This window comes from Tilletiaria anomala (genome assembly GCF_000711695.1).
Source record: "Tilletiaria anomala UBC 951 chromosome Unknown K437scaffold_115, whole genome shotgun sequence".
Taxonomy (NCBI): domain Eukaryota; kingdom Fungi; phylum Basidiomycota; class Exobasidiomycetes; order Georgefischeriales; family Tilletiariaceae; genus Tilletiaria; species Tilletiaria anomala.
The window spans coordinates 1-27,995 of record NW_013546907.1 but is presented as its reverse complement, the minus strand read 5'-3'; the positions used below and the strand labels follow the sequence as shown (position 1 = coordinate 27,995).

The 27,995-nt window shown below is 55.6% G+C and overlaps 11 protein-coding genes across 11 annotated transcripts; 4 read left to right on the top strand and 7 right to left on the bottom strand.

The window, feature by feature from the left end:
* Positions 1–3: 3 nt before the first annotated feature.
* On the bottom strand, positions 4–2,143 carry K437DRAFT_259335 (putative clathrin assembly protein AP47). Its single transcript, XM_013385326.1, has 8 exons — positions 1,805–2,143; positions 1,618–1,685; positions 1,411–1,541; positions 1,075–1,349; positions 694–998; positions 507–630; positions 296–415; positions 4–204 (listed from the first exon to the last, which is right to left on the bottom strand). Exons 1-8 carry the CDS (start codon positions 2,007–2,009, stop codon positions 110–112), a joined length of 1,323 nt encoding a protein of 440 aa, XP_013240780.1. The 5' UTR covers positions 2,010–2,143; the 3' UTR covers positions 4–109.
* Positions 2,144–2,475: 332 nt separating this feature from the next.
* On the bottom strand, positions 2,476–5,133 carry K437DRAFT_276223 (uncharacterized protein; the record flags this gene model as incomplete). The annotated part of the gene is made up of 4 exons (XM_013385325.1): positions 4,724–5,133; positions 3,957–4,659; positions 3,734–3,888; positions 2,476–3,666 (listed from the first exon to the last, which is right to left on the bottom strand). Exons 1-4 carry the CDS (start codon positions 4,991–4,993, stop codon positions 2,476–2,478), a joined length of 2,319 nt encoding a protein of 772 aa, XP_013240779.1. The 5' UTR covers positions 4,994–5,133.
* Positions 5,134–5,505: 372 nt separating this feature from the next.
* K437DRAFT_21533 (SWIB-domain-containing protein) lies at positions 5,506–6,886 on the bottom strand. Its single transcript, XM_013385318.1, has 6 exons — positions 6,434–6,886; positions 6,133–6,356; positions 5,973–6,053; positions 5,862–5,911; positions 5,765–5,783; positions 5,506–5,690 (listed from the first exon to the last, which is right to left on the bottom strand). The coding sequence occupies exons 1-6, from the start codon at positions 6,741–6,743 to the stop codon at positions 5,628–5,630; spliced, it is 747 nt and encodes a 248-aa protein (XP_013240772.1). The 5' UTR covers positions 6,744–6,886; the 3' UTR covers positions 5,506–5,627.
* Positions 6,887–8,761: 1,875 nt separating this feature from the next.
* On the top strand, positions 8,762–10,798 carry K437DRAFT_21548 (uncharacterized protein). Its single transcript, XM_013385319.1, has one exon. It carries the CDS (start codon positions 9,071–9,073, stop codon positions 10,751–10,753), a length of 1,683 nt encoding a protein of 560 aa, XP_013240773.1. The 5' UTR covers positions 8,762–9,070; the 3' UTR covers positions 10,754–10,798.
* A 441-nt stretch (positions 10,799–11,239) lies between these two features.
* K437DRAFT_296294 (uncharacterized protein) lies at positions 11,240–13,108 on the bottom strand. The gene is made up of 3 exons (XM_013385324.1): positions 12,435–13,108; positions 12,196–12,353; positions 11,240–12,127 (listed from the first exon to the last, which is right to left on the bottom strand). Exons 1-3 carry the CDS (start codon positions 12,968–12,970, stop codon positions 11,421–11,423), a joined length of 1,401 nt encoding a protein of 466 aa, XP_013240778.1. The 5' UTR covers positions 12,971–13,108; the 3' UTR covers positions 11,240–11,420.
* Positions 13,109–13,484: 376 nt separating this feature from the next.
* K437DRAFT_228454 (gtp-binding nuclear protein gsp1 ran) lies at positions 13,485–14,743 on the top strand (the record flags this gene model as incomplete). The annotated part of the gene is made up of 3 exons (XM_013385323.1): positions 13,485–13,542; positions 14,056–14,130; positions 14,211–14,743. The coding sequence occupies 3 exons, from the start codon at positions 13,485–13,487 to the stop codon at positions 14,741–14,743; spliced, it is 666 nt and encodes a 221-aa protein (XP_013240777.1).
* Positions 14,744–15,334: 591 nt separating this feature from the next.
* On the top strand, positions 15,335–18,925 carry K437DRAFT_276218 (RRN3-domain-containing protein). The gene is made up of 2 exons (XM_013385322.1): positions 15,335–16,176; positions 16,248–18,925. The coding sequence occupies exons 1-2, from the start codon at positions 15,583–15,585 to the stop codon at positions 18,828–18,830; spliced, it is 3,177 nt and encodes a 1,058-aa protein (XP_013240776.1). The 5' UTR covers positions 15,335–15,582; the 3' UTR covers positions 18,831–18,925.
* An 8-nt stretch (positions 18,926–18,933) lies between these two features.
* Positions 18,934–21,446, bottom strand: K437DRAFT_21430 (GTP binding protein 4). The gene is made up of 3 exons (XM_013385317.1): positions 21,095–21,446; positions 20,994–21,025; positions 18,934–20,925 (listed from the first exon to the last, which is right to left on the bottom strand). Exons 1-3 carry the CDS (start codon positions 21,308–21,310, stop codon positions 19,038–19,040), a joined length of 2,136 nt encoding a protein of 711 aa, XP_013240771.1. The 5' UTR covers positions 21,311–21,446; the 3' UTR covers positions 18,934–19,037.
* Positions 21,447–22,737: 1,291 nt separating this feature from the next.
* Positions 22,738–25,432, top strand: K437DRAFT_21375 (uncharacterized protein). The gene is made up of 4 exons (XM_013385316.1): positions 22,738–24,503; positions 24,585–24,958; positions 25,048–25,248; positions 25,327–25,432. Exons 1-4 carry the CDS (start codon positions 22,869–22,871, stop codon positions 25,337–25,339), a joined length of 2,223 nt encoding a protein of 740 aa, XP_013240770.1. The 5' UTR covers positions 22,738–22,868; the 3' UTR covers positions 25,340–25,432.
* Positions 25,354–26,476, bottom strand: K437DRAFT_259321 (methionine-R-sulfoxide reductase). Its single transcript, XM_013385321.1, has 3 exons — positions 26,368–26,476; positions 25,996–26,301; positions 25,354–25,920 (listed from the first exon to the last, which is right to left on the bottom strand). Exons 2-3 carry the CDS (start codon positions 26,071–26,073, stop codon positions 25,525–25,527), a joined length of 474 nt encoding a protein of 157 aa, XP_013240775.1. The 5' UTR covers positions 26,074–26,301; positions 26,368–26,476; the 3' UTR covers positions 25,354–25,524.
* Positions 26,477–27,505: 1,029 nt separating this feature from the next.
* Positions 27,506–27,982, bottom strand: K437DRAFT_270496 (HSP20-like chaperone; the record flags this gene model as incomplete). Its single annotated transcript, XM_013385320.1, has 1 exon — positions 27,506–27,982. A coding segment is annotated over one exon (477 nt), but the record flags the coding sequence as incomplete, so codon positions are not given.
* Positions 27,983–27,995: the final 13 nt, after the last annotated feature.

Below are 27,995 nucleotides of genomic sequence, written 5' to 3'. Positions count from 1 at the left end.
CAGTGGATGAGCAAGTGCAGCAATACCCATCTCATTCGTATTGGACGAGAGATCTGCGAATAATACATCGGGGATGGCGAATCCCAATCTCCGAAAGGCAATGCGCGACTCAACCTTCGATCGGCGCCAACCGAACGCCTGCAGCTTTTTCGCTTTGGGTCCTCAGATCGTATTCTCCGTGCTGGGTGATGTACCGCACCCAAGCTGGAAGCACATAGCAAACAGAAGGAAGATATAGCTCTTGAATGAGTGAAAGTGTGACACAACAATGTAAGCGCGCAAGAAACAAACTCACGCAAAGCTTGGTAGCCCGACTTTTCGACGATCTTGAGGTATCGAACCTGGATGCCGGAGACGGTAAAGTAAGGAATTTCAAACTTGACGCTGATGGGCGTTCGCCTGTCGATATTTTCGTCTAGCGAAGGGCACAATGGAAATGGGAAGAGAGAGGAAGTCAGAGTCCAGGAAGCAGGAGAAGAAGCTGCACTGAATGCACTCATACGCACCATTTTTGACACTTGGTAGTCCGAAGTGGGCGCGCATCATGAATTCACGGCCGCCCCCAAGTTGTTTGATCTTCCAAACCATAGCAGAATTCTCAGGGGCGTAGTGCACCGAACCAGCCGCCGCCTGGACATCAAGTGCAAGCGGTCAGCTCTTGCGAAACAATAAGCATGCTCATGATCCACTCACTCTGAACTTTGGAGAGTCGGCATCATCCGGTACAGGAATGCTGATCTCGACGTTGTTCGCGGTGCTTCGCCTCTTGAATTGCGCCTTTACCTTGACCATGAATTCTATCCTGCTTCCTTCATGGCGCTCGACGACGGCTTCTGCCCAGATCAGAGGTCTGACCTGGGTGCTGAGACGATACGACATGAGCTCAAACTCTCCATCTGGTGGGATGAATGAAATCGTTCGATCATTCTCGAAGCGAGCAAGGCGCACACATTGGTGGAACCTGACATCTTCCATTTCGATCGCTTTGCCACGAGCAGCTGAAGTGCCAGAAACGAGATTGTCACGTCAGAGGTCTCGGACGTGGCGTGCTTGAACTCTTCACGGTAGACTCACTTCTTCCAGTGGTTTCAAACATGACTTTATCATTCAGCCCCAAGCGAAGCTCAGGCATGCCGCTAAGGTAGCACTTCATCTTGACGGAGCCAAGAATCTCGCTGCGTACGACGTTACCATTCGCATTAACCAGCAAGTTGACCGACTCGATGACGTCCAAAAATACTTCATTTTTGCGGTACCTGATGCCTTCCGATCGCCACGAAACTGCGTTTGTCACTGCCATGGGTGGTCGTACTTGCGCTTCTAGCTTGTGAGACTCCTGCGTGATGTACCTGGAAACGAGAGATCGTTCGTCAGAGACTCGATAAGCGCAGAGCATGTGAATGCACTCACTCTTGAAGGATTTTGGACTCTGTTGTCTGCGGGTATCCAAAGTCCATCATCTCATCGAGGAGCTCGTAGATGATGACAAAATTATCCCGGATCGACTCCTCCTCCAGCTCCTTGAAATATTCTTCCAGGACCTATTGGAAGATAGTGCATGAGCATCAGCACGGCATCTCGCCTGTCCCGAGGTTGGGCGACCATCTGAAGCCTTACCGATGCCAACTTGTGAAGGAAGATGAGAATTTCTGCGGCATTGCTGTTCCGTCTTGATAAGGCAAGCACTAAGTTCCAGAACGGAGAAGTTCAGCCTTGTGTACTTGAATCGGCTTGAGGATATCGGGCTGAAGGCGGAGCACTTCGCTGCTGGGAGTACAAGCTTCGTGCCCTCCTCCACACTCACAATAGAGGTTGTTATGCCGAATGAACATGTAATTGATTCCCTCAGACGAGAAGCACGGAGCAACTGCGCTACCTCCTGCATCCTCTTCCATGTCCAGCAAGAGCGGCAAGAAGCGCTCAACAGCAGCTGGAGCTACATCGTCTCTGTATGATCGTTGAATGAGAGACTTGCCCTTGATGTCGACAATGGCGATGAGGGACGCCATCTTGCCTGCGGATTATCGATCTGTTCGACCAACGCTCTTCTCCACTCCCCCCAACTCGCTTCTGCTGACTAGCTGTACAGACGATTAGGCGACCGGCTGGCCACAGGATGAACTCTTGCTTCAGATCGCCTTCGACACGCACGTATCGTGTTCAAGGTAAGACCTGCCTGCAGCCCTACTCTCGAAGACTTCAATGCACACTCTCTCGTCCCGGTGTTGCGCCGTGCCGCCCCGTGCGCACACTGTTCCGCTGCGCGACTGGCAATTGCAGAAGCGGCGGGCAGTGGCGCAACTCATTCACTGGCCCCGAAGCCCAAGACGACGAATGCGATTGAACTCCAGCAAAGGCTTTGAAATGATTTCGCTACAAGTCGAGGCGCAAGTCGTATCTTCTCCCCCCTGTACATGCCCTACGATATATTTATGGCACAACAGAGGCTGAGGGGCCGGTACATGACGCGGTCTATTAAAATCTGCCAGCCAAGCTCTTGGCCGCGTCTCGTGCTGAGATACGGCTGCGTCCGCTATTTAAGCTGCCTCCGTTGATGGTACTCGCACTTCCGAATCCGTTGGTACCAAAAGAATTGGATACTGCTTGTGATTGTTGCTGCTGCTGTGGATTTGGCGGCCTTTCCACGAACATGCTCCTTGCCATTCCACTCGCACTACCGCTGGGTGATGGGAACGCGAAAGGATTCGCCGCCGGCTCGCCTTCTGCTGCCGACGACGAGCCCATCGATGCAAAGGGAGACGGCGATGCGGGTTGATGCATCGATTGTGCCATCGGGGCGAAAGGTGTTGGTCTAAAGCCCGTTGGCGATGGGTCACGCGAGGGAAGACTAGGCAGCCTTGCTGCTTGGGCAGGCGGGGAAGAGATTGCGCTGACGGTGACGCCATCTATCTTGGACGGAGTAGGTGGAGGAGCAGGCTCGGAAAGGGCTGCAACGATGGTATGGGATGGAGTTATGGGAGTGATCGATGGGGCGGCGTCCTTGTTGGTGGTTGGAGCACCGGTAGGAGAGCCTGTTGCAGCAATGCTGACAGGCGCCGGTATTCCATTAGGTGGCTTGACAGCATCAGCAGGGACGTGTGGCACTGGGGTTTGAGGAACCGGTGTGTGAACAACCTGCGGCGGCGGAAGAGGTGAAACAGGAGCTTGTCGTGCGACAGGCCGTGCGATGGCCGGAGATGGCGTGCCAGTCGGTATCGGCTGCACGGGCTCTATTGGCCCTCGCTGCGGTGCCCGGCGAACTTCCGGCTTGAGACCTCGAATGACATCGAGCATGATTCTGGTCCGCCGCAAGCTGTCTCTCCCGTGTGCAACGACTGCGTCCTCCAAGTCGGCATGTGCGAACTTGGAGTGGCGGCGTAGGCTTGACTTGAGTCCCTGTGAGACGCCCTGAAGATGAATTGCCACCTCTCGCTCTCGTTCTCTTGCCCCCGCATATTCCTGCAGAGCCTCGTCCACCTTCTCCGGTCGAATCGTCGAAGAACCCCGCAGGTTCTCCGCCGCTTGCTTTCGGCTTGCAACAAGCTTGGTGACGTTGTAGTGTTCTTCGACGAGAGCATTTCTTGAAAGCATTGCTTCCTTAGCAGAGCGTGCGTTCAGGCTTTGATACGCCAACATATCTCCTAGTGTCAAGACTTCCATTCGAGACTAGTAGAGGCAGTGCAGATCAGTCATCTCGGAATATTTGCAGAGGAGCGTGGAATACTTGACTCACTTGTCCCTCTTCTAATTCCGTCACTCGTCGCAGCATCTCGCCGGTGCATCCCAGGGCATGTGGCAACCCAAGCTTTGCAGAGGGTGGTCTTATTTCTTCAATTGCCGCCAGATTCGTCATCCTGGCCGACAAGTTTGCCGTCGCTTCGAGCAGAGCTATGCATGGTCAAGCATGCAGTAAGCACTATATAGGGAGCAAAGAATAGCCAGAGCTGCCCACTCACATCTTCGCTGCATGGACAGCTTTTCGAGACCTTCAGCAGCCTGCGCAAACTGCATCTCCAAGCGCGTGACCTCCTCCCGAGCGCCAACCAGCTCATCGTCCTCGTCATGCAAGCTCCGGCTCGTCGCAAAGCCCATCGCGCCCGCGGCAGACCCTCCGCTTCCACCGATGGACGAAAAGAGGGACGATGCGATGGATTTGGCAGCTGCGGTCGCTGAAGTACTCGCAGTGCCTGCACCAGAGGGGAGGCCAAGCACGGACCCGCTGCCAACATCGACGGGCCCGTAGGCGCCACTGACGCCAGCTGAGCTCAGCGCGGCTACACCTGCATTGAAGCGCTTACGCAACGCCGGCGATGAGCTCGCGGTGTCTGGCGCGGTAGGGTGGTAGGAGTATTCCGAATCGATAAAACTGCGCAGCTCGAGTGATTGAAGCAGCATGGGATCGCTAATCGTCCGATGAATCCATCGCTGCAACTGCGAGAGAAAAATGTCTTCCTGATGCTGAATGGCTGCATTTTCCGCTTGCGTTCGAGTTGTTTGTGACACCTGCGAAGCAGAGATGAGCGAGGGAAAGGGGATTGGAAGCGCCTGCACGATGGAGCTGGGATGCTGCAACGTCATGGCCAGGCACAACAGAGCGATCTCTCGATAAGTCCGCAGTATGGAGGGATACGCATTTGATCGATAGTACGGCAGGTTCGTCTGCAGGCAAAGCGTGTGACACTGTGAGCTCCTGCACTACGTGTTCAGCAAAGTCGCAACTCACTTTAGCCTGCAACCGAAACGTCAAGTCTCTCCTGCCCTTCTCCAACGTGATGACCCTCAAATCTAGCACCGGTTGTGGCGGTTGCTGCTGTTGCGGCTGCGGCTGCTGAGAAGCCATACTATCTCCTTGAAATATCTCTCCGGATCGAATCTGAGTGCCATTTGAGCCACTCGCACTGTGTATCATGTCGGCGGGGCCTCCAGGAGGCTTGATGTACGCATGTGCCTCATTCGACCCTGAGGGACGATACGCTGCGGTGTCTGCGATCATGGCTGAAACCACTGGGCCCTCCCCGCGAACCGAGGGTTAACACGCCAGCGTGTGATTGAGGTCAGAGATGCTTAAGGGTTAATCAAGGTAATAAGTTCGGGAGGGATAATGTCCGATGAGGTCGAAGGCGGAGCTCGCGGTCATCTGCCTTTTGGTGAGCAACGCTGTCATCAAGGCGTGGAGAGAAGCGGCGCGCGTTAATTGAAGTATGCCCGCCTCCACCGTGCCTTTGACTACATAAAGCAAATTATTGCTCAAGATGTCTGTGCCACGCACGACATCTCCCATGTGCATGGTTTCGCAGACGCTGACCCCATGGTCTTCACTCCATCAATGTAAAGTACATGTACGCCTCTACAACGCCATTGTGTTCCGTGACGTTCACCCATAGCACTGGAAGGGGTTTGCAACTGATGTGTCACGCCGCTGTGGCGACATCGCTCCTTAGCACCCGTCATCTTTGAAACCTAACTTGCTCGCTGTTCGGACTTAGTACAAATGTCCACATGCTGCTCCGAAGAAAGGTAGGATGGATAGTGTTGAAGCTCGCACACAGCTGCACGTCGATTACTAGTGTGACGAGGCTCGCGACCGGCTGAGCCCGGTTTAGTTTGCTGTACGCCCTCACGAGCCGCTACCCTTCGGCCGGAGTTGCAGCTGGGGCAGCAGGTTTCTTGGTGACATGTGCGCTGATATGCTGTGAGCGTAGATGCAATACTCCCTATGTCAGGACAAAGTATAGCATCGCTCATTTTGGCATCCTCGACTTACCTTTGCCATCTCGAATGAGCTGCAGGAGAAAGCAGGTCGATATTCCAAGGGTCAGCTAAATTGATCCAATGAACGGTACTGCTGAAGCAGCACCCACTCAATATCGTCCTTTCCAAACAGTTTCTTGAGCTTGGCGTCGCAGAGGATCTGTATAAACTCGGTCAGATTGCAACTCGGTCGAAGCAGGAGTGAATTGAGAAGTGCTCACCCTTCGGCCATTTTGCGGATCTTGGAGCTGGTTTCCTTTTATGTGCTCCCATATCTTCTTGACGATCTGAGGTCGCGCAAGCTGTGAGGGTATAGCATCATATATTGGCGAAGGTCAGCGATTCCGCCTAGCGCGAGCGCACTGAAAAGCGCGGACGCACCTCTTCCACGCCGCAAACGTCGGCAAGCACCGCATCAAGGATGAGCGGCATGTTGAATGGGTTGTTCGGATTTGCCGCTCGTTTCGTCTTCTCGCCGGTCGTCTTGCGCTTTTTTGCCTTTTTCTTGGACACGCCGGCATCCTCGTCGGAGTCGATCTCATCGTTAACCTGAGCTTTGCTTCGCTTCTTCTTGGAGGATGACGCGGCGACGGCTGTGTTCGAAGCTAGGAAGAGACAAAGCAAAGGAAGGTCAGCTTTAAAGGCGCACGGAATTCAAATTGTTCGGAAATTGCAAACTCACCAGGAGCGGGTGCGTTATGCGCAGGGTACCCTTGCGGAAGCCCTCCAGGCACGCCGCCGGTACCAGGCAAAGCGATACCTCCAGCGTGTCTGCTCCTGTTCACCTCATCGTTGATCGACTCGAAGCACTCCTTGATCAGCTCGTTGATCGCCTCCTTGTCTCTGCCGTTGAGATCAGCCCCTGCTGGGATCTGGACACTGTAGATGGGGTCCTGGATCAACTTCAGGCGGACAGCCTTGGCGGATATCTTGTTCAGATCCGACTGGCGCAAGATACTGACAACAGATGGGCGTAGTGCAGTGACATCCATCCTTGCCGTCCGCTCACGTCACTCTTGCAGATACGACCGGTGCTGAAGACTTGGGACCTTTGGACGAGGCCGGATGAGCTGGGTGTACGAGACACGCGCGTCTGGCCGCCGGCAGGATATCGCAGGGCGGCACAGAGATTCGAGCCGAGGAAAGCAACGGGGACGTTACTTCGTGCGATCGGCTGCGCCTGAATCAAAGTATGTGGATGTAGGGAGTGCGCTTCGAAGGATGCAGTCAAGCACGTGGTGTATGGATGTGGCATCCATGGGACGTCGCGGCTGCTGCCTATTCTACCCCAAAGCAAGCAGGAGGATGATGTTGCTGGTGCTTGGTTCTTGGGGCTGAATTGGCATTGGCATTGGCAGACAGAACACCCGATGGCCTGGTGCCAGTCTTTGAGGGCAGCGAGAGTGTGGAGCGCACAGGCCGGTTGTCAGCAAGGAGAGGCCAGACCGCGCGTGAGTGGATAGAGTTGAGTTGGCTGTTGCATCTTCTCGGCCGAATGATGGCGATCATCAGAAGGAGAGGAAGACTATCAAGGTGCCACTGCGACCCATCCGCGTCGTGCCACGAGTGAGCGCGACGCGACTCGCGGGTCCCTTTAGCCCTAAATCCAAATGGTGTCCTCACCCTCTTTCATTCCTCTGATCAGCACTTATTAACGCTCCAAACGGCTCCAGCGGTCAGCCAAGCTCTGCCAGGCTTTGGGCTTGCGACGCAGTGATGGGCCGTAGAGCCCTCCCACCGGCAATGCCATGATCCACTCTGCAAAAACCCTGCAATATAGAGATAGGTCCGTCAGGTGTGTGCGATGAGATGTGTCTGCCATGCCGGCAGTCACAGGCGCCTATAACCCTTCCGGCTAGAAAGGCGTTGGTCAGATGTGCTCAAGATCTCATTCTGTTTTGTTCTACTGTTGCCAGTGACCTGTGACGCAAAGCAAGTGACATCGAACAGCCGCCCCCGCCTGATACGTATGCTGAATGAATCTGAAGCCTGTCCTGCACCACCAATGCCGATTAACTCGAGAGCCAAAAAGCGGCGATCGCTGCTAACGGCACCTGCATCATGTGGAAAAGGCACATTCACTTCCTGCTGTCCAGAGATTCGGAATGGTACAGAGGGCGTCATCAAGGCCACATGCGCGCCAACACATGTCCAAACAAATTGAAAATGCGTGGATTTTCCGGTGGTTCCGCTAATACTTGCTGAATGAATGCCTATGTGTTTCGAATTTCAGACCCCTGATTCTGCCGTCCTGGATGTGCGAGGGGCATCATCTTCACTGGCCTGCCGCCAAAAATCGCGCTACCTCTTTCGTTAATGTGTTTCTTTCCGCGCCCCAGGCCTCGGCACAGCACCACTGTCACTGCGCCGGGACACACCCGCACCCTTTCCAGAGGTTCGATGATGCCAACGATCAATTCCAAGCAGTGGCCCGTGGAGCGTATCAGACATCTCTCCTTCGAGGGGACGGTGATGAAAGCTTTGGGCTGTGTCGATCGATGGTCGTCGCATGAAAGAAACAAGCAGACCATATATCTGTTAGTCCTCCCATTTCAACGAGTCCAAAGGTGTGAGCCGAGCCCTCAACAGCATCATTGTGCACACACAGAGCGCGGCCAGCAGCTGTCCGCGAATGGCAGGGGCTCGAGCGCGAGGAAAAAAATACCCCTGCCACCACCACCACCGCCACCGCCAACGGCATCGCAGCCGAGACAGCGGGTGGCGTTCCATCTCGTCAAGTTCTTCATTGAGCTGTCGAGAATCAACTCTGCCTCCCTTCATCAGCTATCTGTGTTTGTTCATCAAGTGACAAATCACAGGCACGCTGACAGTGCAGGTTTCCTAGTCAGCGTAGTGGGAAGGACTTCGCCACAAACGCTCCGAGGGTCTCTTGCCGTCAACTCAGCGAATCTGAAGGGTGCTGCTGCAGGCTAGAACGGAGGCGAAACCTCGAATATTCACTCCCACCTTGGGTGAGAGCTACGGGGCGCTGGTGCAGGACCTACAAACAGCCAATCAACCCCCTTCTGGCTCTTCGAAGTCAAACAAATCGGCAACCTGCTTGTGCCGTGCAAAGTGCAGCCAGGCTCGCTCCCCCGTCCAATTGACGAGGGGGCGACATCCTCCGCTTTGACTCTTGTAACAACAGGAGTGCATCTGCATCGTGAATTTTGGGACGACCAACGCCAGAACTTTCATGTTACTCAAGCCTCAATTCTGATCTGTTCGACTCTTCCTTCATTGCCTTCCACTGCCCCTTGGCAATCGTGAGCATCGCCCCAGCCGAGATCGTCATCCCCAACGCATATATCCTGCAATTATGTCACAACCAGCAACGGCCGGCATTGTCGTAGGCTGCATCTTCATTGCTATTGGCGCTGCCTTTGTCGGCTACAAAGTGTACAAGCGACTCTGGCACATTCGGAATCGACGAAAGATCGAAGATAGCTTACCACCGATACGAGAGCCTTTCGGTGTCTACGCTGCAACAACGCTTCGTGGAGGGACACTAGGTTTACATGGCGCCCCCAGTGCAGCGGGCAGCACACTCGCCTCGCCGTATGCGACACTCAAAAAGACGAGCTACGAGGCCGTCAGCAGCGGCGACCCAAACAGCCAGGGCATCAATGATGGGTTAATTAAGCCACCATTTGAATTTACAAGGAACAACTCCATAACAACCAGCACAAGCGGCACGCCTCTGCCGTCGTCATCCAATTCACCGAAATCTCCACACTCGGCATTGGCCCCGCTCGGGAATCGCTCGATGGACGCTTCCGAGTTTGGCCACATGCACTCGCGGTCGATCAATGGCTCCACGTCCAGCACGATGGTCCTGCAACGGTCTTACACGCCAAGCCTCTACAAGAGCTCCTCCGCGCTGTCCTCGCATGCGAGCAGCCTGCCACCGCGGCGCGAGAGCTATCTTCCACACAACCCTATGAATAGGGACAGCATGATGATTGTACCGCCGCAGCCGCTCGGCTTTGGCTCAGCAAACAGTATGGCAATGGGCACGGACCAAAAGACGCTTGCTTTCAGCAAGATGAGCGGAATAGGGGGTAGAGACGACTTTGGCAGCGCATTTACGTGGGTCGGACCGGGCGCAGCCGGCGAGGAGCCTCTGGCGAATGACGCAGCGGCCGACGGCTACCATCCGCCATCGCACATGTCTGGGTTACGGCGCGGCCCGAGCTCGACGGCGGCAGCCGAGCGGGGACAACACTTGAAGAATGGTCCAAGCAGCATGCTCGGTGTCACTGGTACGGGTAGCTCCAATGGCAGTGCTGGGGTATCCAGGACCTCTTCTCCAGGCGCCCCTTCACATCGATCGATGCAGTATCAGCAGCAAGCCAGTCTACCCGGCCGGGCTGATTCGCGCAACAGTCACCGTACGTACAGCTCAGCGGGCGGCGGCGATGTGCATGCATCTGGCTTGCGCTCGTCGCAGATGCCACAATACTCGCCATCAGCCGCTATCTTCAAAGGGCTGCACCAATTCACGCCGGCGCATGGCTCGGTGACCATGTCCTCGTCCGACAGCACCGGCGCATACTCGCAGAGTTCCTTACCGCAGTCTTCAGGGGCGGATCATAGTGCAGTCGGTATGGATGACTCTCCCATCATGAGTCCCTTCCGCATGACAGGGACATCCACCGGCCCCGCTTTGGCATACACATACTCGCAACAGCAGCGAGCGCAGCGGCTGCAAGGGGGCGGTGGCAGCGGAGGAACTGCAATGGACTCGCTCAGCGCTTCGACTTCTGGGTTTGGGTGTAGCACCGACGCCGGTGGTTCGACACCTTCGACGGGGCCAACCACTCCTTACACCGAGTCCAGCGGGCGACCTAGTCGGAGCTCAGGCAGCATGCGTTCAGATGAATTCAAAGCTGTCGCCGCCACTGCAGGTCGAGGTGCAGGTAGTGATGGCTCCGCAAAAGATGGCAGCAGAGACAAGGCAGTGGCAGGGTTAGAGCAAGGTGGCGCACAGCGGGCAACGTAGCAGCACCAATCACGCTGCTACATTGCTTATGGGTCAGAGATCATCTCCAGCGCTGGACAGCGACAGCGAGCAGCTGCAGGGGCATGCGCCTAGCTTTTGGGCGGGAGGCGCTCCATCAGATCGCAAGCACCGCAAAGTCCGATCGTTATTTCTCTATCCTTGCATCGTCCATCCATCAATTTGCTCCACATGCCATTGTGTCGCGTCGAGCATCTATGCGCCTTGCCCACCGGTGCACTCCTGGTCGGTGCACCATCGCCTCGTGGTCCCCTTCTATTCGCGCCGGACATTCGTTGATCGATCGATCGCACTTGTCGCAAATGTCATTTCCATCGACATGAGCAGCGGCAGATGCGCCATCACGTGAATTTCAATGCCACTTCTCTAGCGAAAGACTCAGCTCGCGGCAGCAACACGTTTCGGTCATTTGCAAAGTCGACCCCTTTTGCAATTTGCGCGTACATACAATACCCTCCTTCCTTCACGCCGAATACAGCAACAGTGCATTACGCCATGCTTCACTCATTGTATCTTCTAGTTGTGCTCGGCATAGACGCGGCAAATTTCATGGACACTGCCTTTCCATTTCTGACAACGCTTCGTATGATTTGCCGCGTGTCGCGTGTAATTGCGGGAAGGAGGGATAGCGTCGCGAAGGGAAAGTACATTAGAAGGTAATCTTCTTGCCTTGCGGCGGCGCGGCGGCGCCGATGTTGCGACCCCGAGCAGCTTTGGAGACCTTTGGCGCGAGTACTCGCGGTGGCACTTCGGCCACTCCAGTTTCGTCCTCCTCGAGTTCGCCGCCTTTCCCGCCTTCGAGGTCATCATTGTCCTCCGCCTGCGCCTCGTCGTGCCAACGAACACGTTTGCCCCCCAGGCCACCTGCGGCGCCGTTCGCACCGCCCGCGGCGCCGTTCGCACCGCCCGCGGCGCCGAGGACGCCCATGGGACCCATCGTCAGGCCTCCGCTACCCATGCCGGGTACGAGCGCCAGCTGGCGCTTCGCCTCCTCATCCGGTGGCGGGACGGAGAAGGGGCGTTTGAGCAGCGAGCCGTGCAACGAGAGCATGTGGTTCGCAACAGTCATGCTGATCACTGTGAATACCAGGCGCCCAGACGTGCCGCCGAGACGACTGCCATCTTTCTTGTTGCGCCAGTACCCGAGCGAATGCGGCGCATGCCCGTCTGCATCTCCATCGGCATGGTCGTTCGTGCCATCGCTCCCCGCTTCCGAGCTTGGAACAGAGTTAGCAGGATCTTCGTGCACAAACTCCCAGTGCTTCAGGGAGATGTGTGGTGCAGATATCGAAGCGTTGAATGTCCCTTGCAGCAAGAGTGACACATGAGAGGGTGAGGAGAGCGATATTTTCCCCTCTGCTCAAGCAAATGCCAGTGTGAATTAGTCTGTGCCGTCAGCCCACGCCACGAGAACTCTGGCTTACCAAGTCGCATGCCTATTCTTGGGCTCCAGATGATGCACGGTACGCCAACGGGTACGATGGCGTACGGCGAGTCAGCATCGACCCGCGCCGAGTCAGACTGGAACAACTTGTCGTCTGATTCATGTGTGATGAGCACGCCTTGCAGTTGTGCCACGTACCTACACGCAAGACCCATGTTAGTTAGTTTTTGGTTGGTGAATGGCCGATGGCGCGGATTCTCGAGAAAGACCGCCACTTACTTCATGACCATCGTGTCGAACAGTTCAGCAACCGCTCTGGATGGGCTGTTGGCCCATACGGGTGGGATGGGCATGTAGACGAGCGGATACACTCGCTGGTAGGCCGATTGTGGTGGATCTGACTTGGATACTTTCCGCTTGACCAACAAGACAGAGGTCGATGCTTCGTCCATAGTCGTGTCCGCGGCTGAGGATGCGATCGAGGTGTCTCCTGCAACGTCTGCCGCATTATGTTTCTTTCTATGTTTCTTGTCCTTCTTTCCATTCACGGCCGGCACTCCGTCCAGGTCTTTGGATACATCAGCCTCTGAAGCGGAAGTTTCCCCCTCGGACCCAGAGTCCGCCTCGGGCCTCTGCTTATCCTGTCGTCGCTGCTTTTTCGGCGACGCAGCTTCGTCAGTTCCTGAAGATTTTCGCGACTTCTTGACCTTGCTGCTGCCTTTCTCGCCCTGAGATTCACGCTTTCGTTTCGAGGTGGACGAGACTGATGGCATGAAGTCCGACGGCCAGGTGTCGGCTGGCGGTGCTTGGCTCATCCTGAATACTAAACCTTCTGCTTGGAAGCGGATGGTGTGGAGAACAAACTTCCTCGGTTGCACGCTCTATATGGCTTTGCCGTAACCGTATACGGGACGATAACCATGCAAGTTACCTGCGACCTTCCTGCTCTTCAGCTCGTCGCACGAACTGCAAGCAGCAGCCGTCGGTCAGCCGTACGTGCAACTTTTTTGGTCACTGCGAGGTTCGCCACAGATGGGGGAGCGGAAAGCACAAAAAATTTGCCATCACGTGACCGTCGTATTCAGCAGAGAGTAGCGAAACTTGTTGCCGCGTCGCCAGCAGAAATTCCTCGCGTTCAGACACGGGCGCAGTGCCCACAAACCGACGCCAATCGCAAAAGAGTTGCTGAGAAAGAAGCTCGACCTTCCTCTCCTCCCTGATATGATGCTACTCTTCTTTTTGTAATCCTCCTTGCTCGCATCTCTAGACTAGAGTCGAAGCAGCTAGTGTGTCGAAAAGGTAACATCTCAGCGTTATATTCAATCCAAGATGTCAGCACAACCAGGAGCGGGCGGCGACCAGGTGCCCACCTTCAAGCTCGTCCTTGGTAAGTTGACCTGGGGTCGCATCTACCTGTCCAGCGTTCCAGGCCCTCTTGCTCGTCAAAGATCCTTCGGGAACCTACCAAGCAGCTCGCAACGGCTTGTTATGAAGGAGTCGGAGCATCTTATTCCGGCTGACATTTTTAGTCTATCGTGCGCTGATGGCGAAACACGTTGTCGCGAAGGAAGGAAGGAACCGCTATCGACCCGGCTCACAAATCTGCCACCCGCTGCATTTTGCTAGGGGCTGCGCAGGGCCGTATTGGATATGGGCAAAGCTTACTCTCTAGCAGCAAAGACATGTCTGCACCGAATCTTGCTACTGTATGTCGCTTCGGCCATCTTGGCAAGAGCTGCAGGGTTTTTTCTGCCAGCGTCAGTCCTCAAGAGAGCACTCTAGCTTTCTTGCCGCACATAGTGGCGGCAGGGAGATCTTTAACCCATTTGCTTTTTTGCTTCGTAAAGTAAATGACGCGCTGACAATTCCCATGCACTTTGCTTTGTTTTTCATCATGCAGTCGGTGACGGTGGTACCGGAAAGACCACTTTCGTGAAGCGCCACTTGACCGGAGAGTTCGAGAAGAAGTACATTGGTGAGCAGTCTTCATTGTGCGCGAAAGTGTCGACTTGTAGGCGTCGTTCTCTAATGCGCCTTTTGTTTCCTAAACGCCAGCCACCCTCGGTGTTGAGGTTCACCCCCTTGCCTTCTCCACCAACTTTGGCAACATTGTGTTCAACGTTTGGGACACCGCAGGCCAGGAGAAGTTCGGCGGTCTTCGGGATGGCTACTACATCCAGGGCCAGTGCGGTATCATCATGTTCGATGTCACCTCGCGTATCACCTACAAGAACGTGCCCAACTGGCACCGCGACCTTGAGCGCGTGTGTGAGAACATTCCGATCGTCTTGTGTGGCAACAAGGTCGACGTCAAGGAGCGAAAAGTCAAGACTGGTGCCGTCACTTTCCACCGCAAGAAGAACCTGCAATACTTTGAGATCTCGGCCAAGTCCAACTACAACTTTGAGAAGCCTTTCCTCTGGCTCGCACGCAAGCTCGTCGGCAACAACAACCTTGAATTTGTCGCTGCGCCGGCACTTGCCCCGCCAGAGGTCCAGGTCGACCCGGCACTCATGGCCAAGTACCAGGAAGAGCTGGCAAGCGCTGCTGCCGAGCCGCTGCCGGATGAGGACGATGGTGATTTCTAAGCGGCGTCTTAGAGTTACGTAAACGTTGTGGCCGCTTCTTTCCTCAACACCAACTGCCGCAGAGCCACAACACAAACATACATCGCCGCTTCCGTCCGCATTCCCAGTCTTGAAGGCATCTGGACTTGGATCACTCATCGCGCCCCAGATCATACCTGCCAATCAGTGGGGGAGAGGGGGCTGGGGGTTTACATGCACAATAACATTCCGCATGTGAATGTGGTTTCTGCTGACGCAGACGCGGCAGGCAGCAGCGACCGTCTCTCCTCCCCTCTTCACCCTCTTCTCATACTTCATGTAGCAACTCGCACCGCCTCGGCTTGATAAAAGAGAACACGTGTTACCAGCAGCTGTCCGTTCGTTTGGTAGCTGGTCTGTGGTGCAGCGCTGATCTATGTTGAGTGCTTGTACCTTGGCCATTGTGTGAGCATGCAATTTGGATGCGCGATGGATATAGGTGGCGGAACGTCTCGCCTACAAAAAATTTGGCTGGTGACGGAACGACCACTCAGATCGGGGTCGCACGAGTCGATATGGTAATGGGCTCATGGTCATCCTGTACCCTGTACGTGTAGTACCTGCTCGTGTAGTTTCAAATCAGGATCTACGAGGCAACAGCGCCAACGATCATTTTTCGAGGCTTTGGGAACCAGTCGAAGACATCGAAAGAGGCTTATCTGCTTGCCCTGCAGGCTGCTCACAAGGGCGGAGAGAGGCGTATCAACGCGGGCACGTTGGTCCAAGCATCTCACCTCCGACCCGGCTCGGCAAGCTGGGGTAGGCTACTCTCTGTTCTTAGTTCGATGCGCCCGGTGTCGCAGGAGGCTTGAAGCTAAGACATGTCACAAGTGGCAGTGAAAGCTTCAACGATGCCTCCTGCTGCAACGTCGAGCAGTAATCCACGCTCTCGCATGGCCACTTCGTCGAAGAGCGCGACCAATATCAAAACTTGCAACGCCAGCGCCGCCGCTGCCGCTGTCGTTGCCAGCAATTCAACCAACTCGATGAAGGGAGTAAAGCGGTCTCGCGAAGGCATTCTGAAGAACTCATTGCGGAGGAGTGGAAGCACATCTTCCATCTCTACGATCGGCGCAGCTGGGACCGATGGGGAGGAGGCGCAGACACCTATTGCAACCACTCCAGCGCCAGCCATGCCGATGTCCATTCTGACCAATCGCACATCGGACAGCGACAGTGGGATATCAGGCTTGCCGCCTAGCTCGCAACCCTCGTCATTCCCTTCCAAGAGGCGCAGTGGAGCAGACAGTGCGAAAGTAATGAGTAGCGCTGCAGGAGCAAGCACGGGGAATACAGGCGGCGTTACGTCTGGAGAATTTGCTGCCGCTTCTGTGTCATGGGTCACCGGTGCAGAGAGCCTGAAGCAAGGAATGTACATGTCTTTCGTGACAAACGCTTTAGCGCAGAAAGCAGCTGTGAGTCGCCACAAGACCAGGCTCAGTCTTTCATGCAGGGTCTAACGTTTCTTTTGTGCTGGAACCGCCAGGGTAGTCCGACGCAGTACTACGAGCTTGTATCAGCTTTTCAGATGCCAACGAACAATGCAGGCGTTGCAGCGGCAGCAGCAGGTCGAAGCATCGCATCGCCATCGACGCTGCAATCATGGCTCACAGCGCTCTCCTCCCACGTCTCGAAGCTTGACACCAGTCACACAGCCCTTGTTGAGAACATCCTCCTGTTGCCCTGGACGACGATGAACGAAAGTTTCGCTACTGTATGGGTCCGCTTTGTCTGTGCGCTTGTCAGCGCGCGAGGCGAGTGGATCGCCCCGTTGCTCGAGCGAGCAGTCAAGAGCCTTTCCTTTCGCTCCGACTGGCGGGCGCTCGCATTTGCCGGCTTCTCCTCCGACCCTCTTGAGCATTCCTCGCAGGCGGCTACCGCCAGCGCGCCAACAAGGCGACAGATCTACGCACGTATCCATCGTTTAATCCGGCAGCTGATTGTACTGGTCCCAACATTGCCCTCCCAACTCGGCTCGCTGCTCACGCGCCACTTCCCGCCGAAACGAGATACGCGCACGGCGCAGCTTGTCTTCATTCGCAACGCACTCAAAGTCTGCGAGTACTGCCAAGAGCTGTCGGAAGGCGTGCTTACCATGGTAATCGGCCGGGCGCTGCAGATCGACGTTGAGATCCAAGTCGAGTTGGATGAGCTGGAGGATGAGCAGGGCGCTGATGGCTTTCGAGAGGAACAGCTCGATCCGTTTGACCGGCGAATCGACGATGAGGATGATGAAGACGATGACAACTCAGATGCCGGTTCCATCAGCGACGACGAGGCCTTGCTCGCCGGTGGTGACGGAGGAGATGACTCGGATGGATTCTCCATTCTCTCTGACGAAGATGTCATGGGGAACGATTCAGAGCAAGTACGCTCCATGGTGCACATTCGCAGTCTCGTCCAACACCTAGACAGTATCATGAAGACAGCATTTGATCATCTGAATGGACTACATATACACTATCAACAGCAAGCACAGCATTACAGCATCAGTACGGCCAGCAACCATTCAATCGGCAGTAGCCATTACACCTCGGCTTTCGGCAAACGGACACCATCCCCACCCGAGCCGATTCTCGAGAGTGCTCCTCTACGTGGTACGACTCAAGGAGGCACAAGTGCAGATCGAGCGCTGTACAGAGACATGCGATCTGAGAGTGCTGCTGTGCAAGCGCGACAGAGCCTCTTCGCCTCTTTGCTCTCCATCTTCGCTCGCTCGGTCCTGCCCACTTTTAAATCGCGCCATGTGCAGTTCCTGCTCTTCTGGTTTAGCTCGCTCGACCCTGAGTACGCAGACTTCTTCCTCGGTGCCCTGCTTTCCAAGGCTCTGTACGGCAGCGTTGACATGAACACCAGTGCCGTCAATGGCGGCAGCGGAGGAGCAGGGGACGAGCCGCCCATCATCCGTGTCGCTGCAGCGAGCTATATTGCCTCCCTCGTCAGCCGAGCCAAATTTATCGATGGTGACATTTGTCGTGACGTCGTGGAAAACCTGTGCGCTTTTCTTGAAGGTCACCTCGAGGCGTACGCCACTCCAGGTACAAGCATCGCCGCAGCGCCTCCCGGAACCGATCCGCACACCGTCTTCTACTCAGTCGCGCAGGCGACCTTCTACATCTTTTGTTTCCGATGGCGCGACTTGACAGCCAGTGCAGCGAAGCGAGACATGAGCAACGGAGGTGCCACTTGTCTCAGCACCAGTCAAGGCGGCGGGGAATGCAATGGCAGCGCTTTTGGTGTATCCCCGGCTTTCTCGTTCTCGTCCGACAGCAAGAGTGCGGCAGGCGACTCGGACGTTTCCGTGCCAGTTGGGCCTGGTGTGCCAATCCCAGGCCTTGCGGGGGGAAGCTGGGTCGATGCTCTCTCCGTACTCGTCCGCGCAATCACGAGCTGTCTCAACCCTCTGCGGTACTGTTCGCCTGCGATCGTCCATCAATTCGCGCACGTTGCGCAGCACGCCGGGTTCTTCTACTGCTTTTCGATTATCGAGGCCAACAAGCGCAGCGCCAAAAACGAAGATGTGGTCAATACGTTCATGCGAGACGGCGCAGAGCGAGTGGGGACGCCTACGGCTGATCGACCGAATACCCAACGAGAGACTCGGCATGATAGCCCGAAGCATCAACAGGGTCGCCAGCAGGTGGCAGACAGCCAAGTCAGCCTAGTCGATTCCTTCTTCCCCTTCGATCCGTATCGCTTACTGCTATCAGCGCCCTACGTCGACTCTCTGTACCGGGAATGGAGCGAAGTCGCGCCTGATGACGAAAGTGAGGACGATGAAGAAGACTCTTCGGAGGACAATGAGCAGACCATGGATGACGACGATGCGGAGGAAGACGAGGAGCACAGCACATATCGCATATGCGCAAGCGGAAGTGGAGCCCTGGCTGTGCCCAATGGGCGGCCAAGGTCACCCAAGAAGAGTAAAGGAAAGGGCAAGACCAAGACCAAGATCACAAGCAAGATGTCCACTTCCTTCTCTTCGGCGGCGACAGGCAGCGAAAGCGAGGCGCAGAGCTCTGTTGCTCAAAGCTTCGAGGCTATGAGCATCAGCCCATTTAAGCATTGAGGCGACCCCAGCCTCTACATATCTGTGCATTCTACATCTGTATTTCAACGCATTCAGCTTTCGGTGAATGTAGACAAGCCTCATTGAACGTATAGAGCAACAAAAAATCGCCGTGATATGCACAAGATGGTGAAGTCTGTTATACAATGCGATAGCTGGACCCAAGTTGAAGTGCTGAACCGAACCGACAAATAATGGACGCAACCATCAACGACTGCGAGACGTCCCCATGCCTCTCTTGCCCGCGAAGAGCCATTTCGGCTTGACTTCCCGAATGTGGCGATCGCTTTCTCCGGCCTTGGCGTGCATGTTGCGCTCGCGGATGCTGAGGTCATGTAACTTGACCGCCTTCTCACTCTGCTTCGCGTCGCGCATGCCCGCCGTCGCGCGATTGCTGCGCGGCAGACGCTTGGTCGCGGCACTGACCGCTGTCGCGCGCGACGACGTGGAGCCGGAAGCGACACGCTGGTTGCTGTTGCTCTTGCGCGCTTTTCGCGGCTTGGCGGTTTCGTTGTCGACGTCCATAGCGCCCTCGCCGTCGTCTTCATCGACCCAGGCCTGCTCGTCCGCATCCTCCATCTCAGCATCTTCCTCCTCGCCGGTGCGCTTGCGTTTCCCGCCGATGATGCCCTTCGCTTTGGCCAGGATCGCTGCGCGCGCCTCAACGCTGCTCGGGTCGATGCCGAGTTCGCGCAACTTGGCGCTCATGTCGCCCAGCGTACGGTTCTGCAACTTGCGCGGAACGGTCGAACGCGCTTTGACAGTCTTCTTCTTGTTCTGGCTCGCAAGCTTTGCGGCGGCCTGTCTGTCGCGGATGGCTTGCGCCGCAGCACGCACCTCCTCTTCCTCCTCGTCGACGATTTCTTCTTCAGACTCGTCGTAGAATCCTTCGGCCTCGAGCTTCTCCTCCTCTTTCTCCAGTTCCTCGAGACGCTTCAGAATGTCCGGGTCGACAAAGTCGGCGATGTTCTTTCCATTGGAAATCTCCGGAATCACATCATACTTCCAGTCATCGTTCTCGAGAAGGTACCGCTTCTTCATGTCAATCGAGAAGACGCCTGCACCTCCATTCTCCTCTTGCAAATCCCGCTCGGTCTTGCGCCGCTCGGGATCATCCTTGTTGTACTTCTTGCGGATCGCATTGGCAGCATCTTCCCCTTGTGCCTGGGCAGTCTGCTGCGCATTGAGCAAGACTTCGGGGATAAACGGCTTGCGCTCGACCTCGTCGCGCGCCTTGGGCTTCGCCACATGGATCCTGTTGAGCACATTGGTCTGCTCCGCCTTGTGGCCCTTGACTTTGGCATCAACACGCATCTCAAGCAGAGCATCACAGGCCGCATTCCTAGCGTCCATGATGCCTTCCTCTGTGAAAGTCGAAATCTCGCGCAGGATGACGCTGCCCTTACTTTCTTCCACGATGCTCTTGATCAGCTTGGCACGTTCGTCTTCGAGGTCGGACAGCCTCAGGACGTCGATCTTGTTGATGATCAGGAACGTCGGCTTGTTGTTGAACAGCGGCTTGATCGAGTTGAACAGCTGAACCTGTGCCTCGACAGTATATCCGCATTGTTCGCTTAGGTCCATGAAGTAGAGGACAGCACTGCGCAGATGGGCCAGAGCGGTGATGGACTGCATCTCGATTGTGTTCATCTCCTCCAGCGGGTGGTCGAGGATACCTGGCGTGTCGATCACCTGCCAACGGAGGTATTTGTAGTCCATGTGGCCAACGAAGAGCGATTTAGTCGTGAACGCATACGGCTGGACGTCGACATCGGCACGGGTGACCTTGTTGATGAACGAGGACTTGCCGACGTTGGGGTATCCGCAGATGAGCAGTGTGCGCGTGGAAGGGTCGATCGAGGGCAGACGCGAGATGTGCTGCCGGACCTGCTCGAGGTAGGCCAACGAGTCCTTCTGACGACGCATGATGGTCGCCATACGGCCCATGGCGGCGCGCTTCAGCTGCTTGCAACGGTACAGGCTGTCGCCGAATTTGAGCAGGCGGCAGTAATCTTTCGCCACCTGCTCGATCAGATGCTTTGCCGTGTTGAGCTGGCCGAGCGCCAGCTTGTAGTGGTTCTTGTCATAGAGCACACTGCAGGATGTTCAAACATGTGTCAGCACGCACGTATAAGACAGAGTCATGTCCAATATGGTACTCACTTCATCAGAGAAGAGATGAAAGGATGTAGGTTCTGAGAATTGAGAGGCAAGTCTTGTTAGATATGATACCGTTCGAGGACGACATGCTGCAATCAACTCACTTCGAGGATCGGAAACTCCTGCAAGATGGCAGCGAGCTTTTCGGTGAAGGCATCTTTCGTGAACATGACTTTGCGCATGTAAAAGCTGCGAATACGCGTGATCTTCCATCCTGGATGAACGACTGTCGGGGTTTTGCGCTGCGTCTTGGAGAGGACGATATCGAGAAAGTCGTTAGCCGACGGCACCGGCGCGATGGATGCCTTGAAGGTCGCCATGTTGGCTGTTATCGCCCCGTGAAGTTTCTTATTTGCCGGTGTTAGGGCCGAAGGAGTGCGCTTTGCGAGTGAAGTCAAGAGATGGCAGGGGTTGCAATTGACCTTGCGGGACCTGTCTACTTCAGACCGGTGCAAAGCGACAAGGTGCAACTCAACCACTGAAGGAAAGAGTTTGTCTTCTTCAATTCAAGAAACCTGCCTGATGACAACGGAGTGCGCAGACCAGGCTTCTGTAGGAGCAGGATCGGGTTGGTTGTCAGGTAGAGGAGAGGATCATGGACCTGTACAGGCTGAACTGGTTGCTTGATCACAGCTCTCCGCTCCGGACCAAATTTTTCCAACAAGCGGTGGTTGCAAGCTTACACAGGTTCCGAGTTCCGTCATTCCGAGGCAAGTTTCTCTCGGCCGAGAGACCTGTCCAACACAACACCGACTCTCACCATGTGCTAAGAACTGTTCAACGATTAAGACATTGATGGTAAGTCTGCACCTTCGAAGTCAAATCCTCGAAAGGAGGGAAGGTCCTGTCATTGTCTCATCTTGTGCATAAGCTCTCGCATGCAAGATTCATCTCTCATCGCTCATCTCCGGGTGGCAAGGCACTTGATCACAGAATGTCCATGGCGGGACCGAGGGACGGGTTCGGAATGCGACCGACCACCGTCCACTTATGTGCTCTGGAAGCGGCTCTCATCTTGGTGCACGTGTCCGCTCACTTCACTTCGCCTTTCCATCGTTCCACATATGGCCTGCTCACACTCATCCAGGCTTCAGATGCCCTCTGATAAATTCAGATGACCAATCAGGGTATCCATGATAAAGATGAATACGGCTGTTAATCTACACGAAATGCTTCTACAACGAAGCGGCTGTCCGAGCGAAGCCGGGGAGGAAGCGGTGAATATCTGCTAGCATGTCCCTTACACTGTTCGAGGACGGCTGGAAGGGATGGGCTGAACTTGCTTTGGAAGCAAGCAATTATGCCAAGTACATGTGCTGACCAAGAAGGCCCACGCGCAGGGCCGATCGTCGCACCCACAACGCGACGCGACGCGATGAGCAAGCTGCACATTTCAGTCCTACTTCACTCTGCTACCTCACCCCGCTTGGCTCGCGCCATTTCGTGTGGACGCATGGGTTGCTTGGACAGCAAGACTGACCAGCACCTTGTAGGTTGCGATTGCTGCAACACATTCAGCCAGGTGGTACCATATCCGCCAGCTGACCCGCTCCAAGTTCCAGCAGACACATCGATCAAGTCCGAGCGAGCGATCCATATGAACTGTTGATTGCATGGACCGAACATTCCCCGCAGTGGCCGTTGCAACACAACGGCGGTGGCGGGAGCCTGACCATCTCCACCCTGCCGCCGCCGCTCCTGATGTATCGTATATAGCGTGAACCTTTCCTTCGTTCTGACAACCTACCGAACACATGAGTGAAGCCCTTCACATCGCCTTTGACTCCTTGCCAGCGTGCCAAGTTATTCGATCCCTCGAGCCGCATTGCTTGGCAGCCGATCCGATGCGAGCTTGCGTAAGGCTAACCCCTCTTCCAGATGAACGACACAGACGGCAAAGCAGAGCAAGTTTGCAGCAGCGACCATGCTGCAGCAGCAACAGATGGCCATACTCTCGACGCACTCATTGGAGCTGAAAGGGCGCAGGACGGACAGCATCTTGAAGAGCAAAACCAAATGCGAGCGCCTTTGAAACGCCCATTCGTGTTTGACACTTCAGGCTCAAGCGCACCAACGAGCATTGCGCTCTCCTCTTCGCATTCATTTTCACACTCATCATCGTCAGCATCGACCAGCATCCCTTCTCTCCCATCGGTGACGTCGATCTTGGACATCAGCACGTGGATACAACAGCGCGACAAATCACCCCAACCTTCTCTGTCGACTATTCCGCATCGGTCAACTCCTCATGCCTCACCTGACCCTTCATTGCGGCCGTCACAGAGTGCTGAAGCACCGGCAGGTACGGATGCAATGAAGCTTTCATCTTCTTTGGCCTATGTGAACCGCCCATTGCAGTGCATGGAGGACGGATCAGCCGTAGATGCCTCGACAGGCCGCGAGAAAGTGTTGCGGCCATCCACAGGCGGCAACACAGAAAGTTGCCTGCATGAGGACAAAGCGCCTGTCAGAGGTAAGAAGGCAGGGACGGCGGTTGCAGATGGTTGCAAAGCGCCTGCAACGCCCAATTCACAGCTGAAAAGGTCACGGAAGAGGAAATTAGCTCAAAAGATTACAGTCTTCGATGGCGAGTCTTTGGAAGCTCCTGCAGGCATCGAATCTAATGCAGATGAGCTCCTTCCTGCAAAAGTGGTGGCATCAGCCAAGTCGCCAACATCGTCGCGCACAGCAAAACGTGCCAAAAACACCGCCAGGACTGCCGCTGCGCCGAAGAATGCTCGTCGCTCTCAATCTGCCAACCAGCCGTCGGCACGATCTTCAGGCCTCGTCCGCGCGGCGCCAGGACCACTGGCACCCGTCCTGTTGCACACTCAGCCACACAGGGCGCAACCTTTTGGAGCGCCGACTGAAGGAGAAAGATATATCCCTGCTTACCGAAAGTCAGTGTCTCCGGCTGGAGATCAAGCACGAAGCAGAACGTCAGCGGCACCTACAGCAGGCGCCTCTGCATTTTCATCTGCTGCGGGCGCTGCGCTTGCGTCGTCCGCATCGAACTTGAGCGCTCCAAGCACCACCGGATTTGGACGACATGTGCGTGAATCAACGGTGCCACAGAGCGACTTTGCTTATGGTCAGGCTGCGTCACCCGCCAATCCGCTGATCCAGGCGCGACAGGTAATGGGCCAGACACAAGCTTATGAAGTACAGCAGCAGCAACAGTCTCAGCAACACGGGAAATTTGCTCAACCTCAGGCGGGCCGAATGGTAACTTACGCCGCGCTCGAACGACAGACAGAGGGACCAACCTTGCAAACAGATCCAGACAATACGATGCAGTCAACCCACAACGTGAGCTCCAGCACTTCCTCCCTTGCCCAGCCAGCTTTTGCGGGGCATGTTACCACTTGTGCTGAGGTTCCAGGTCGACCTCGCTCATTGTACGCGGTCGACGGGGCTCCTGATCACCCGACCAACCGTAACATTGGTATATGCTCTTCTAGTCCGGCACGGAGCATCACAACAGACATCTGGGACCCTTTATTCGTGCAGAGGGTGAGCGAGCAGACCGCATCCGGATTGGCCGTTTCTGCTCACCAAGGAAGCCTCGGTCCTGCGCACCACGGCCATCACCAGCAGCACCTGCGAGGAACCGTGGACGATGGGACGCGCGGCATTCAGGGACCTGGTAACTCTGGCGATCCGAGCCCCCGGTCCCTCCCTCGCAATAGCATGGGCAGCGTTCCCATGGCTAGCAGTTCTGTGCCGAGCGTCATCGCTCGCACAGGCGGTGGTAGTGATACTCAAACACCTGTGCAGATCAGCGCCTACCAAATGAACGAGATCCGCCACTTGCTCAGCAATTACTACGCATGCACAGATGCAGTCAGGCGGCACGAAGAGGAATGGCAGGAGGCGATACGCCGATTCGACGTACAGGCTGCCAGGCTTGGCGATCCCAACTATGCGCAAGTGACGACAGATGTGGAGCGTGCTGCTTGGAGAGAATTGTAAGTCTTGCACTCCTGGTGCCGCAGTAGGGCGGCTTCCTGGGATCTAGCTCCCTGATGACGTATCTGTTCATTTATATTGTGATCAGCTTTCGCGAAGCGTACATCAACGAAGTCATCACACTTCGCGAGCTGGCCATCGTGGTTCGCAAACTGCATCGCGACTGCCGGCAGATCATGGTTCGTTTACCACCCGGAATCGATGTGCAGGTCTTGCAGCCGGTGCATGAGTACCTGACTGCGGCGCTCGACCTAGAGGCACGCGCGTCGGTACATGAATGGCGTCTGAGGTGCGTTTAAGCCGCTTTGCTTGCACTGGATTGCTACTTCAGCGGAACGCTGATGGCGCTACACTTTCATAAACACAGGAATACTGCGTGACCGGGGTTGATCATTTCGAGGGAAGGTGATGTAGCCTGCGGCCACGAATGCGCAGCCAGGCGATGAGAAACATACACCGTACAGAAGACCAAATTAATAGCGAAAGCGAACTGGAACTGGAACTAGGTGCATTTGAATACAGAATAATACGCCGTGGTCTACGTAATCGACGGCCAGAGAACGGATCAGAGTTTCTCGGCCTGACCCTCTGTTGCGCCCTTCTGCGCCTCGAATTTCTTGTCGTCTCCGGGTGTGAACTTCAAACTAACGCTGTTGACACAATGCCGTTCGTCCGTGGGCGTATTGTAACCCTCTCCCTCAAACACATGCCCCAGGTGACCACCGCAAGCGGTGCATGTGATCTCGATGCGCTTCATGCCGAAGGAGCGGTCGACGTGCCGGTCGATCGCGCCTGGCAGCGCATCGAAGAATGCCGGCCAGCCGCAGCCGGACTTGAACTTGGTGGCAGATTTGTAAAGGGGCGTGTCGCATCCGGCACAGGTGTAGATGCCCTCCTCATAGTTCCGGTCGTACTCGCCAGTGCCCGCCATCTCGGTGCCTTTCTGACGCAGGATGCGGAACTGGTGCCGGGGAGAAGCCAATCAGTATTTGGTATTCAACGCGTCATGCAGAAGGCGGGTAGCGAATGTGCTCACCTGCTCCGGGTTCAGATGAGCGCGCCATTCCGGCTCACTCTTGCCCTTGGCGTATACTCTGACTGCTTTTTCGCCCATCTTCCTGATATCGTTTTCAGTGTTGCGCAAAGCAGATGATCTGATCAGGTTAGAGAGTCAAGGAGACAAAGTCATTTGTGCGGAAAGGTTGCCGGTGACGTCGTGCAGATTGTCAGTGGTTGGCAGCCATAGATCAGATTGAGACAGGATGATGGCGGAAAGGGGAGAGAGGGGGGCGAATACAACGGTGCAAGCCCGCACGCAGCGATTCAGAACGAGTTGCAGTTACTTGAACGTCAGCGTCAGCCTCTGTCGCAGCGATGCACACGCTGGCGCAAAGACCGAGGAACTCACGGCTTGGAATCAAACAACCCAGAAAAAGAGATACCTAGCGTGGCGGTAGTGGCAAAAGCACGACTCGCCGGAACTGCTTTGCTGCGCACGACGTGACCCGCAGGTGCTGTAGCAGCGGTAATCGAAGGTGGTGGCGGCGAGACGCGGAGGCGGACGGATTTGGCAAGGGCGGCACCAGTCGTGCGGATTTGGGTTCTCAGCATCAAGCTCGCAATTTCTGGCAAGAGCATCTATATACCTGGGTGAAGTTTGAAGTAGAGGCCGTCCTCCGAGTGGAAGTCGGCATGTCAAGCGACATCTCATGGCTGCCACGAGTTGGTAAAATGGGGCCTTGATGGTGGCCTCAGCGATGCGACGATGTGGCCGCTCGCTGTATGATAACGTAATAAGTATTGCTTATGTAAGCATCGATTCTGTGTTTTACATAGTGTGAGATGCCATCAACAAATGATTGCCAAAAGCACGCTTTACGTAGCGGCCAGCCACTGTTGTGCCCTCCACTCGAACTTCCCTTTGCCACCCTCTCGTGTATATCGACGACTCCTCATGTCTTTGCCAGCGTGTGATACTCCTCGATGCGAGCTCACCACCAGTGATGTGAGTCCATCGCTTCGAGCTATCCGATCTTTCTCGCGTTGCCTGATGTCATGAAATGCGGTCGCTTATTGCCCTAGCCCGTTGCAGCTGGCGACCTGAACGAAACGCGGAGACATGGCACTGCACAGCCGCTCACGAAAGCTGGTCGGGACTCGCTGAACGCGAGGAGATGGTTTTCAGCAGGGGACTCAAGCTAGCACTGCTAGCAATCTCCCTTTTCTTACTAGCTGCGCTCGCCTGGCTCGCCGTATCGTCTTGCCTGGGTGACGGCCTGCGCGCTCGCCTGCAGCGTCGCACGGAAGCACTGCGCAGCGCAACGCACCGTGCTGACGGGTACGCGATGGTCGCTACTCACCAAACAAACGAAGCAGAGGAAGCAGACGATGTCTCTCAGCAGGTGTAACAACAGGAGCAAACCCGGTGCGATCGAACAATCCAAATTGCATTATTACTTGCAAGGTATACATCAATTTCGAGATCCTATGCGTTCCTTACAAAACCAATCTCTCTCATCGCCTCTGCTGAGTTGACGGATCGGCCTTTAAAGAATGGGGATACTGCGCGGCTCCTTCTTATCAGATACTGCCTTCTTGGGGAGCTCCAGCCTGAGCAAGCCATTCTCGAAGCTAGCCTTCACGTTCGCGTCTTCGTCCGTCTGAACCGACTTCGGAAGCACCCAGGAGCGCGAGAAGGAGCCGAACGTGCGTTCGCTGACGAGTGGGCGGGACACGGGGCCCTTCCCTGGTTGATGCGACTGCTGCATCTGGACGTGATGATCGCTGGTCCGCGTGGTTGCGCTTGCGACCCCACTGATTTGCGATGACGCAGAGTCAGCGACGGGGGTCTGCTGACCTTGACTTTGCACTTGCTGCTCTTGTGCAGCGACCATCGAAGACGAATCATACGAGGACTTGAAGGCGCCGGAGATGGTGAGCTTACGCGTCTTGTCGTCCAAGCTGATGTGCAGATCTTCCTTCTTGATGCCTGGCACCTCGGCCGTCACGACAAGCTTGTCGCCCTCGTCGATGATA

Coding starts and splice junctions, on each gene's coding strand:
- K437DRAFT_259335 (XM_013385326.1), bottom strand. CDS start 2,009: ATGGCGTCCCTCATCGCCATTGTCGACATCAAGGGCAAGTCTCTCATT. Junction 1,350..1,410: donor GAGTCCAAAATCCTTCAAGA/GTGAGTGCATTC, acceptor TCTCGTTTCCAG/GTACATCACGCAGGAGTCTC. Junction 631..693: donor CCGACTCTCCAAAGTTCAGA/GTGAGTGGATCA, acceptor CTTGATGTCCAG/GCGGCGGCTGGTTCGGTGCA.
- K437DRAFT_21533 (XM_013385318.1), bottom strand. CDS start 6,743: ATGGATGTCACTGCACTACGCCCATCTGTTGTCAGTATCTTGCGCCAG. Junction 6,357..6,433: donor GCATAACGCACCCGCTCCTG/GTGAGTTTGCAA, acceptor GTCTCTTCCTAG/CTTCGAACACAGCCGTCGCC. Junction 5,912..5,972: donor ATCCGCAAAATGGCCGAAGG/GTGAGCACTTCT, acceptor GAGTTTATACAG/ATCCTCTGCGACGCCAAGCT.
- K437DRAFT_21548 (XM_013385319.1), top strand. CDS start 9,071: ATGTCACAACCAGCAACGGCCGGCATTGTCGTAGGCTGCATCTTCATT.
- K437DRAFT_296294 (XM_013385324.1), bottom strand. CDS start 12,970: ATGAGCCAAGCACCGCCAGCCGACACCTGGCCGTCGGACTTCATGCCA. Junction 12,354..12,434: donor TTCGACACGATGGTCATGAA/GTAAGTGGCGGT, acceptor TCTTGCGTGTAG/GTACGTGGCACAACTGCAAG. Junction 12,128..12,195: donor AAGAATAGGCATGCGACTTG/GTAAGCCAGAGT, acceptor TTGCTTGAGCAG/AGGGGAAAATATCGCTCTCC.
- K437DRAFT_276218 (XM_013385322.1), top strand. CDS start 15,583: ATGTCACAAGTGGCAGTGAAAGCTTCAACGATGCCTCCTGCTGCAACG. Junction 16,177..16,247: donor CTTTAGCGCAGAAAGCAGCT/GTGAGTCGCCAC, acceptor TGGAACCGCCAG/GGTAGTCCGACGCAGTACTA.
- K437DRAFT_21430 (XM_013385317.1), bottom strand. CDS start 21,310: ATGGCGACCTTCAAGGCATCCATCGCGCCGGTGCCGTCGGCTAACGAC. Junction 21,026..21,094: donor AGGAGTTTCCGATCCTCGAA/GTGAGTTGATTG, acceptor CTCAATTCTCAG/AACCTACATCCTTTCATCTC. Junction 20,926..20,993: donor TTCATCTCTTCTCTGATGAA/GTGAGTACCATA, acceptor AACATCCTGCAG/TGTGCTCTATGACAAGAACC.
- K437DRAFT_21375 (XM_013385316.1), top strand. CDS start 22,869: ATGAACGACACAGACGGCAAAGCAGAGCAAGTTTGCAGCAGCGACCAT. Junction 24,504..24,584: donor ACCCTTTATTCGTGCAGAGG/GTGAGCGAGCAG, acceptor GGCCATCACCAG/CAGCACCTGCGAGGAACCGT. Junction 24,959..25,047: donor CGTGCTGCTTGGAGAGAATT/GTAAGTCTTGCA, acceptor TATTGTGATCAG/CTTTCGCGAAGCGTACATCA.
- K437DRAFT_259321 (XM_013385321.1), bottom strand. CDS start 26,073: ATGGGCGAAAAAGCAGTCAGAGTATACGCCAAGGGCAAGAGTGAGCCG. Junction 25,921..25,995: donor CTCATCTGAACCCGGAGCAG/GTGAGCACATTC, acceptor CCCCGGCACCAG/TTCCGCATCCTGCGTCAGAA.